Raw genomic sequence first — 11,397 nt, 5'->3', positions numbered from 1 at the left:
AAAAAAACAGAAAACACGTTTTTCCCTTTCCAAGAGGCACGGCCGTGACTCTCGCGACAGCACAACCGTGCCTCTCGCAGAAGCAAAACCGTGACTCTCGCGAAAGAAAAAACATAGAAAACGTGTTTCTTTTCGTTTCCGAGAGGCACGACATGACTCTCACGAAAGCACACCCGTGCCTCTCGCGGAAGCAAAACCATGACTCTCGCGAAAGCAAAAAAAAACAGAAAATGTTTTTTTCGTTTTCGAGAGGCACGGCCGTGACTCTCGCGAAAACAAAACCGTGCCTCTCGCGGAATCAAAACCGTGACTCTCGCGAAAGAAAAAAACATGTTTTTTTGCGCAATTTTTTTTGAAAGCTAAGGAAGACAGGTGGAAAACCAAAACGTCCAAAAACCCAGAAAAACCGTTTAAAAAGCAAAAAATGCGTGCGAAAAAAAAATCCGAAGGGAGCGCGACATGTGGCGAATGGCCGAGAGCGTGCCAAGTGGCGCCGATCGTTGGGAGGCTTCCGAAGGAGCGCTCGTTAACTAGTTACTCTTAGGTTTGGGTTTCTATATTTACTTGTAGAATGCCCGTGCGTTGCCACGGGCTTTTAAAATATTTGACTGAAGTTATATATAAACATAATGCATATTAACTTTCACATTTATAGAAAAGATAATTGATAATTGTTGAAGTCAACTTCACTTGCAATGTAATTGATAAAAAAAGGCAATTTCACGGTGTATACATAGAGAGCGATGATCCAATTAATAATTTGTTACAAATTAAAATCTACTTGATGCGCTTATGATATTCTCGCACTATATCAGAAATGTTATCTTTTGCTGCATTCGCACGATATTTAAGCATGTATAATAGAACTACTTCCCCAACTCTTAACCATTGTGCACAAGCAATATATGTAATTAGTATGAATATTTTACGTGGAAGACCTAAAAATGTGCAACGGAGCTTACCGTGCAAACCAGACGAACCAATTTTTAAATGTTCCATGAGAGCATAATCTAGAGCGCAATTTTATATTTGCTTTTTTGGTTTGTTATGTTGTGAAAAAATTGTATAAACTTTTGGCCCCTTCCAGCGATGTCGCCTCGGAACCCTTGTTGAATGGATTCGTTTTGAATGTCGCTAGAATACATCTCTCTCTCATATGCTACAAAAATAATCATATAAAATGGACATTTTGTATTATCATGTATAACATACATATAAATAAGGATATTTGTACGCACCTCTTCTCATGGTGTTTCAGTCCGGTCCATCATTGTTACATCAATGCCTAAGCCCGTTGATATTTTTAAAGCCTCCTTAGAGTCCATCACTTCTTATCTCTGATGGACAAAAATAAAACATATAAAAATATAAAAAATATTTTATACCATATTATATAAACATATATAATATATTAAAATAAAAGTGAGACTAACACGGATGTATTTGTTCGAAAAAACACTAAGTACCCCTAATTAGTTTTTTTAGACAACCTGAGGCGTCCACCCACGCCGAAAACTCTTTAAGCACCTTGTGGCCAACGCAAATAATAATTTGTAGTTAGGGGTACGTCAAGAAGACGGGCTAAGCTCGAGCCTGATATAATTCAGAGGAGTTTTCTTTTCCACCTAATATACATCCTTATCCTGACTGCACAGGGGGGTCGTACATTTCCTCTCACTCTCTCAGGATTACTCATGCCTGCGCCGCCTCTCGTCAATTGATGATGTCCCGCATCCTCCACTCCCCTCCATGGCACCGAGTATACCCTCCTATCTCCGCCATCTCTCCTCGACGTCGCGCGCCGAGCCTGTCCTACCTTCCCTCGACGACCTCGCCTGCATCCTCCACTCCCCACCATGGTGGCTCGATTGGTTTGATCCACCGCGGTACGGCGTGCTTTACGCCTAGATCTGCAAGCCGTCAGTTGTTGGGGCAGAGGACGACATGAGTTGCGGAGGTGTGTGGCATCGTTTACAACGTCGCTTCTTGCTGCGCGACATGGCCGCAGCGCTTGAGGCGTCAGCGGTAGTGCACGGGCGCGCTGGTGCGTTAGAGCGCGGCGGCGAAGCTGGCTGCACGCTGGGTGCGTAGTCTAGCCGTGGGACACAACAGCTTGGTGCAGACTGCACTGGCTGGCTTCCTGCTTGGAGATGTAGGAGTGGGATGCGCGACACGACTCAAGGGTGATGGCCGCTGTGGACACGGCAACTTGGTGCGGTAGCTGTCTGGCTACCAGACGCGAAGCTACACAACCATGGATTTCTCAAAAAGCTTTTATACTTCCTCCGTAAAGAAATATAAGAGCATTTAGATAGCTACTTTAGTGATCTAAACGCTCCTATATTTGTTTAAAGAGGGAGTATTTCTTTATGGAGGGATTTGTCAAAAAGCTTTTATATTTCTTTATGGAGGGATTACGCATTAGCTGAAGCATTTCAGACTGAATATTTTCTGAACTTCGCAAGTCTACTAGTAATTGATGTTGATATAAACAAATTGGGCTATGCATATCACTGAGCAAGTACAACATAACAGTGATTTGATAAGTACACATGACAATCTTTCAACATAAGCTTCGTAGAGATTAGTTTGAGGGAGTACTACATTGTAAGTTTTTTTTGAGAAGGAATAAATTGCATTCCACTTAAACCTGGTGCACCATCTCGGTGCCAACCAGAGCCGAAACAAAGTCTGGAGCTTCTACATCCCACACAGACAGGGAAACAACAGCCCCTAGGCCAAACTGCGCCAGATTGTGCGCAATTAAATTACATCCCCTACGACAAAACTTGAAATCATAAGACTCAAAGGAAAGCCGGCATAAACTTCTAGCTTCTCTGAAGAGGACGCCCAGCTCTGCAGCATCATACTCCCGCCCATTTAGAGCATTAATCATTGTTAGGCAATCAGACTCAAAAACGACACGCTGAGCCCCCAAATCTGCAGCCCCATCAATTGCCATCATGCACGCACTGAGCTCAGCTTGGAGGGGGCTCCTGATGTGCTCCAACTTGCCAGCCGCCGCTGCGATAAAATTGCCCATCTCGTCCCTAGCAATGAAACCCCATGCTCCAGCTTCAGCCTCTTGATGGAACGCTGCGTCCATGTTAAATTTAACCACTCCAGGTCCAGGTGGCACCCATCGTTGGTTTGTCGCTGACGGAGGGATGCTCTGCTGCTGCACACTACAAAAATCTTGCAAGTGCCTAGTAATAAACCCACTAACCTCCTGTGCAGTCCTCTGCTGTTCACCGGCGTTGGTTTTATTCCTTGATGTCCATCAATCCCAGAGGAGAATAGCCACACGTAACCTCTTATCTGTTGGCAGCGAACATATTTGCTTGATCATCTGGTAGGAATCATGGCAATCACATAGCATCAGCCGGACGTCCTCAAGGTTCTGCTCCCTCCACACAGCTTTCACCTTCTTGCATTTAAGGAAAAGATGCCCCCCATCCTCATCAAGCCTCAGGCACATAGGACACAGAGTATCAAGCTCCACATGCTTCCGCTTAATATTCATTCTCGTTGGCAGGCTGTTATGCGCCAACCGTCACAGGAACATGCGAACTTTTCCCGGCAGATCAAGCTTCCACATGTGTTGCCATCGCTCCCTAGCCTGCACCTGACCGGTAGACCCCTCCGCGTTCTGGTGCTTTTGTTTCTTTCAGACTCACCCCCAATTGGTATGCCGATTTTATCGAGAAAAACCCCCTTTTGTCATAGTGCCAGGAGAGAAAATCCTCCATGCCCGCTCTGAGAGGGATCGCTAAAATGATCTTGGGGTCCTCCTGTGTGAAAAGCTCCCTCACGAGAGCCTCGTCCCAGTTCTCGGTAACAGGGTTTATGAGCTCATTCACCTTTGTGATGATCGACTGCCCCTGCTGGGCTACCGGTCGCCTCGTCGACCCTCTCGGCAGCCATGGGTTTGACCAAACCTTCACTTGCGTCCCATCTCCGATACGCCACACAATCCTCTCTTTTAGTAGATCACGACCTCTTAAGATGCTCCCTCCAGTTTGATACTCCCTCCAGTTCCAAATACTTGCCGCGATGGCGATTTTCTGAAAACCCCCTTCATAGTTGTCCGACATAACCCGCACTCCTCGATTCCCCTCCGACACCACACTTTGCTCCACCTCCATTTTCTCTCTGCCTGCTCGCCGGCCAGGCCACGCCGCTGCGCCGCGCAGCTCCACGCCGCCGCGCCATGCAGCTCCCCAGAGCCTCCTCCCGCTGCTCTCTCCGGGCTCTCCCATTCTTTCCTCGGGACCTAAAAATTCCTTCTTTCCATCTCGATCTGGAGGGCATGGGGACGAGGGTGGCGACGAGCGCGCCTGTTGCCGCGGTGAGCTCTGTACTCTTCGATAGATCCCTTCCCCAGACCCCGCTCCCTATGATAGCTCATTACCGGGGCTCCCCCCCATGGACGAGGAGGAGGACGACGAGTGCTGCCCGGTGGAGTTCTTCCGGCTGCTTCCTGGAGCGGTCCAGGGCGATGGGTAGCTCTCCTACTGCTGGTGCGGCAGTTTTACCCGACGGACTTCTTCCGGCCGTCCTGGGCTGCGTCAGCTGGTGGTGGCAGGGCTTCATCGAGCGGAGCTGCAAGTACAGAGAGCAGGTATACTTGTACAAGTACCTTTCTGTCAATTGTGTTCTGAACTCTGTTTCTGTAATTCGCCATTTGCAATGCGTGTTGATGTTGGACTATGCTGTTGGTGTTCAAGTACAGATAGTTGTGAAAGAATTTGCAATGCGTGTATGCAATAGTAAATCACCATTTTGCAAGCACAGATAGAGCAAATGATGTTCATGTTCAAGTACTCTGTTGATGTTCCCCGCAAAAAAAAGTACTCTGTTCCTGTTGATGTTCGAATATGTTGTTGCTGTTGATGGGATAGATATGCTCAATTGTTTTTTTATGTAATCACCTATGCTTGCGTGCTCATAATTAAAAATCCAAGGTTAGTGGTATCTAAAAAATAAAGCATTGTGGCTACTGGTTAGTGGTATCTGAAAATAAAGCTTTTGTAGACCTCCATTATATCTATAATTAAAAATCCATGGTTAGTGGTATCTGAAAAATAAAGCATTGTGGCTACTGGTCAGTGGTATCTGAAAATAAAGCTTTTGTAGACCTCCATTGTATCTGAAAATAAAGCTTTTGTAGACCTCTGTTCTGTTGAAGAAGTTGTGATTAACAATGGATCTTTCTGTGTACTCCTACAAGACAAGATTGTACTCCAATAGGACAAGATTGTAGACTGACTGTACTCCTGTTTATATAACATGCAGGGCTTGCATACTTGCTCACTGTTTATATACTCTTTGCATACTCCTGTTTATATACTCTTATATGGAGTACTTAGAATTCTTATATCAAGATTGTAGACTGAGTGTACCCTGTTTTTATAACTATTGTTGATTTCAACATGAGATAAAATAGCAAAATCTGTGATGCTGCTGAAGATAGAATTCTTATATCAAGATTGCAAGATTGTTTTCATTTTTTAGAAATACGGTCATTAATGTTGGACTGCTTGCGTTTCTAGCCTGAAGATAGCTACTCTCTCTGTCCCATAATATAAGAGCGTTTTTTACACTACACTAGTGTCAAAAACGATCTTATATTATGGGACGGAGGGAGTAGTATCTTATTTAGAATGATGCACTTCATGTGTTAGAATTGCATGATCAGTGTTAGAATTCCAAACATATGTATTCATCGCTTACTTAAAATAGGCATGTTTTCTTTTGTTTATGACGAAGAAGAAATTGGACCTTGCGCTCCTCGGTTAGCGATCTGCCTCGCCAAACATGGGTAGCCAAACGGAATTAATTTGCATGCCCTTTTACCCCTTCACGAGGTCGCTTCGGGTTCCGTGGTCGTCAGCTGCATGCAATGATAACCTCTTCCATCAGCTGCTTCGATCTGGACTGATCGACAACGAGACGATCGCAGCGCGGGTTGCTTCAGGTCGTGATGAGATTTCGTCGACTATTCAACACCGCAGATTTATAGTAGAGGGCAAACAAAATCGTGCCAGTACAAAACATCAATACTACAGTTATTGACATGGTAAAGGAAAACATGGAGATCCCGTGCATGCCGCAGGAAAATCTGTTTTCCGTATGATATCCTCTGCCATCAGTTGCTTCGATCTGGACTGATCGACAACGGGACGATCGCAGCGCGGGTTGCTTCAGGTCGTGATGATATTTCGTCGACTGTTCAGCACTGCAGATTTAAAGTAGAGGGCAAACAAAATCGTGCCAGTACAAAACATCAATACTACAGTTATTGACACGGTAAAGGAAAACCTGGAGATCCCGTGCGTGCCGCGGGAAAATCTGTTTTCCGTATGTGCCGTGATGAGAAAAACATGGCCTGGTAGAGGGAGGTGAGAACATGTGTTTCCCCTTGGGCGGCAGGAGGCAACACGTAATTATGTGGCAGTTCTATGGATGAGGACGCCTCCAGAGCACAAGAGTCCAAGTAGGCGTGCCGGCGGAGGGAATTTACCAGGGGTTGCCCTGATTCGGGATGTCTGCGCTGCGCACCGAAAAAGACTGGTTGAGAGATGCCGGATTGGTGGTTTCCTTCAGAAAATGGTGAGAACCCTTTCTCGGATAAGACCGGTAAAACCTTCAACATCGAAAACATCATAGAAGACGCATGCAAACTCCGTTTTTGATGAACTCAAGCTTGTCATCAAGATGACCGTAAGCTCTAACACTCACAAAGAGAACCAAACAAGAACCAAGAAACATGATGCAAGGATGCAATGGTTTGAGCTCTCGACGAACGATACGATCAAGCTACTCACTTGAGAGCCTCCCTTGATAGTACGACTATCGATCCTATAATCCGGTCTCCCAACTACCACCATGAGACCGGTAAAATAGAAAACCTATCAAGGGCAAACCTTTGCCTTGCACATGGTCCACTTGAGCTAGATGATGACGATCTTGACTCCCTCAAGTTGGACCACCTTTCTTGATTGCGTTGCCTCGATGAAGACTAGATGATTACTCCCCCATAGTCCACTATGGGTGAGCCACTCTTCGGCACATCTTCACAAGTCCATTGTCACCACAATGGACGGCAAGCTTCAAGCACTTGATCTCTTCGTGATGCTCCACTTGAACTTGCACACGGCAATCTTGATGACGATCACCACTTGATGTCATCCTCTCCATGGGTTGAGTGATATCTTCCTCTTGACGCAAGCCCATGAACACGTACCTAACCCCACATAGAACTCTCACATAAACAATGGGTTAGTACACAAAGCACAGTGGACAATGCTTACCATACCATGGAATCACTTGATCCCTCTCGGTACATCTTCTACGCTTTGTGAGTTGATCAACTTGATTCACTCTTGACTTAGTCTTGATCAACTTAGAATGAAGGTAAACATGAATGATCACACAATCTTCTTCTTCCAGACATGCTTGTAATAAGCTCAACTCTCACATGACCAATCTTTGGATAATTCCTTAATAGCACCTTGGTCAACACAAACTCTCCTTGAAACCAACACATGTACTTCAAGAAAAGCCTATGGACAAAACCTTCAAATATAACTCAAGGCAACCATTAGTCCATAGAGATTGTCGTCAATTACCAAAACCAAACATGGGGGCACCACATGTTCTTTCAACATGCTTGCCAACTATACTGTATTTATGTTGTAAAGATAAATGTAGATAGCTCAATGTATGTATCAAAATCTAGATAGCTGATTGGCAAGCCGCCTCCGCCTCTGCATTTGGTGCTAGGGATTCGGTTCGACGGAGGATGAGGAAGTCGAAGAGCAAGGGCACCAAGTTCTCCGCTGTTAAGATGATCAACAAGAAGACCACCAAGAAGTAATTCCGTCCGTTCATCTTTGTGATTTCCCGTGTGGTTTTTGTATGGTCGAGGCCCTGAGATTCGCATCGGCAGCAGTACAAGGACGAGTTGCTGGACGCCCAGAAGAAGGACACCGAGAACGAGAAGCTCAAGCGAAATGTGCGAGTGCCACAGCTGCTCGCTCTTGGAATTTGGGCAACCTTTTTTGGGGGTGCTCGTCTTGGTTCTAAAGGGTGTGTGCTTTGTGACGCCCCCGATTCGACCGTACAATAATCATACATGCAAATGTGTACGATTGTAACACCCCGCATGTAACTTGCCATATTTGTAACTCCGACTCTTGCCATTTCCGGCTAGGTGTTATATTTTTCCCTCCGTTGTCGGGTTTTGTTTTTCGTTTTGTATTTTGTCATGTCATGCATTTTCATATCATGTCATCATGTGCATTGCATTCGCATACGTGTTCGTCTCATGCATCCGAGCATTTTCCCCGTTGTCCGTTTTCCAATCCGGCGCTCCTATCTCCTCCGGTGCACCCCTCTTGTTTTTTCTTTAGTGTGCGTGTGTCTAACTTTCTCGGAATGGACCGAGGCTTGTTAAGTGGTCTTAATATACCACCCGGAGACTACCGGTCAAGTTTCGTTCCATTCGGAGGTCGTTTGGTACTCCATCGGTTAACCGGGCATCCGCAAAGTCCATTTGAGTGTCCAGCAAAACCCCCCTCCAAAACCAGCCCAAAACCCACCAAACTCTCTTCCATGCTCTAGGTCGTTCGATCACGATCGTGTGGGCGAAAACCACACCTCATTTGGAGTCTCCTAGCTCCCTCTACCTATTTATATGTGGGCATCCCGAAAAACGAAATCGCAGTCTCCCGTAACCCTAAATTCCCCTCTCCGCGGGCGGACGCGTCCAGCGCCCGACGGACAAACGCGCCGCCGCGCTCGGCGAACCAGCGCCCGCCACCTGTCCTCCGCCGCCACCGGCCCGCAGGACCGTCTCCGGCCCCGTCGGCCCGCTCCACCGTGCCGCCTCTCCGCGCCCCGTCCGCCGCCTCGGGCCTGCGCCGCCGCGGCCTTCCTGCCGGCCGGCCGCCGCCTGCCGCCACCAGCCCCCGCCGCCGCGCCTCCGCCGGCGCTCGCCGCCCCCACCGGCGACCCCCACCTCCGGCGCCCCTCCTCCGCCGCCGGCGCCCTCCTCCGGCCAGGCCCACCGGCCCCTGCCTCGCCGTCGCCCTCCGGCGCCTCTTCCTCCCGCCGGCGACCCAGCCCCGATCGGGATCTGGATCGATCTCTCTGTGGTGAGGCCCGTTGACTTTTTCCCCCGAGATCCCGTTATTTCTTCCAAGTCCCAGAATTTCATCAGCATCTTGCTCAGTTCCCGATGCTATAACTCTGTGCATGTAGCTCCGATTCGCGCGTATAATATGTCAAATTGTTCGTCTCGCGATGCTCTTCATTTTGTTCAATTGCACCATGTTAATTAGAGTTCATCTTGATGCCCAAATCTTCGTTGGAAGAGGGCTAGTTGCTGTTAATCTCTGGTTCTTATCAGAACTTGGAGATTTGTCATTTTTGTATCATTAAATCTGTGCATCTTTTGAGTATGAGCTCTACATGTGTTTTGAAGTATGCCATGCAATCTTTCCAGTGGTGTAGTCCATGTATTTTTGTGATCTCTGTGGTGACTAGCACAAGCATGCAAAGTAGGCCCCGTAATATTTCTGATTTTAGGGACTTAGTGATTTCTCTAAGTCTTTGTCTGACGTAATTTTGTTGCCATGTAAACTTGATGCTACAGAGAGATCCATGCATATTTTGGAGATGTTCAGTAAGGATGTTTTGTAGGTATAGTTGTAATGGATCCATTCCTGCAATTGTTTGCAATTATGGAGTGCCATAGCATGACTCAATCTTGCTCTACTTTTGCTATAAAATATTTCTGGCAGATTCTTAACATGATATGCATTTTTGCCAAGCTTATTGTAGTTGATCCATAGATGCTATATAATTGTTCTTGCCATGAAGAGCTTCATAAACATACCATCTTGCTGTAGGTATGCTTGGTTTGTCATGCATTGCTCTGTAGTGAGTGCATCAAGCTCACAAAGAGGCCTACATATTAATATTTCTGCCATGCTCTGTTTTTTGCTAAGTCTGAAACCTGATAACAAAACTTGCTATGTTTACATGCTTGCCATCATATCTTCTGTTCCTTTTTGGCTTATGGTCATTAAGGGACTTTTGTCATGTGAATTTAGTAGAACACTACCATGCCTTGTTTTGCTATGTTAAGTTCATGTAGCATGTTGATTTCGTGCTCTGAACATTGCTACCTGATGCTGTTTTCTGCCATGTCCAGTTTTTTCACTAAGTCTGTGAACCTGTAATCTTTTGCACTTTTGCCATGCTTGTTTGAGATTGATATGTTGAGAACTAGCAGTAGCTCAGTGTTCCTCTTTTGTCAAGCATCTCCTGTAGATTACTGCCATGTGCTTTGTTGCTATGTTGGGGTGCTGTAGCATTGTTGCTTGTTGCATTTTAAGTGCTATCTTGCTGTTTATCGCAGATTAGTGTCATTCTTGTTTTGCTTGTCATTTGCAAACCGTGCATCCGATTCCGGTGATCTTTATATCGATTTTGACCGAAATCACCTCATCTTTCCAGTGGCATGCTTGGTTTGCCAAGTTACTGCCATGTTCATCTTTTTCCTTCCGGAGCACGCATATGCATCGCATATCATATCTTGCATATCATACATGTTTTGCATCATGTTTCTTGCGCATTTCTCGTTGTTGATTGTGGTTCCGTTTGTTTGTGTTCTTGTCTTGGGTAGAGCCGGGAGACGAGTTCGTGAACGAGGAACCTGTCGAGTACGCTTACGAGGATCAAGCTTTCGACAACTCTGAAAATCTTGCAGGCAAGATGACCACCCCTCGAAATCACTTCTATCTTTGCTATGCTAGTTGTTCGCTCTATTGCCATGCTCCGCTACCTATCACTTGCTATATCATGTCTCCTATTTCAGCCATGTCAGCCCCTAACCATCCTTTCCTAGCAAACCGTTGTTTGGCTATGTTACCGCTTTTGCTCAGCCTCTCTTATAGCGTTGCTAGTTGCAGGTGAAGTTGAAGTTGTTCCATGTCGGAACATGGATATGTTGGGATATCACAATATCTCTTATTTAATTAATGCATCTATATATTTGGTAAAGGGTGGAAGGCTCGACCTTATGCCTGGTGTTTTGTTCCACTCTTGCCGCCCTAGTTACTGTTATACCGGGTTTATGTTCCTTGAGTTTGTGTTCCTTACGCGGTCGGGTGATTTATGGTACCCCCTTGACAGTTCGCCTTGAATAAAACTCCTCCAGCAAGGTCTAACCTTGGTTTTACCAGTTGCTACCTAAGCCTTTTCCCCCGGGTTTTCGCGAGCCCGAGGGTCATCTTATTTTTACCCCCCCGGGCCAGTGCTCCTTCGAGTGTTGGTCCAAACCGAGCAGCCTGCGGGGCCACCTCGGGGAAACTCGAGGTCTGGTTTTAC

The 11,397-nt window shown here is 46.3% G+C and overlaps 1 protein-coding gene and 1 long non-coding RNA gene across 2 annotated transcripts; one reads left to right on the top strand and one right to left on the bottom strand.

The window, feature by feature from the left end:
- Positions 1-2,644: 2,644 nt before the first annotated feature.
- LOC141040912 (uncharacterized) lies at positions 2,645-3,106 on the bottom strand. The gene has a single exon (XM_073507026.1). It carries the CDS (start codon positions 3,104-3,106, stop codon positions 2,645-2,647), a length of 462 nt encoding a protein of 153 aa, XP_073363127.1.
- Positions 3,107-3,908: 802 nt separating this feature from the next.
- On the top strand, positions 3,909-8,250 carry LOC109768063 (uncharacterized). Its single transcript, XR_012202383.1, has 2 exons — positions 3,909-4,621; positions 7,786-8,250. It is a non-coding gene; the product is annotated as an uncharacterized lncRNA (long non-coding RNA).
- The last annotated feature ends 3,147 nt before the right edge of the window (positions 8,251-11,397 follow it).

This window comes from Aegilops tauschii, chromosome 2 (genome assembly GCF_002575655.3).
Source record: "Aegilops tauschii subsp. strangulata cultivar AL8/78 chromosome 2, Aet v6.0, whole genome shotgun sequence".
Lineage (NCBI taxonomy): Eukaryota > Viridiplantae > Streptophyta > Magnoliopsida > Poales > Poaceae > Aegilops > Aegilops tauschii.
Note: the sequence above shows the minus strand (reverse complement) of the source record. Positions and strands in the feature narration are given on the sequence as shown.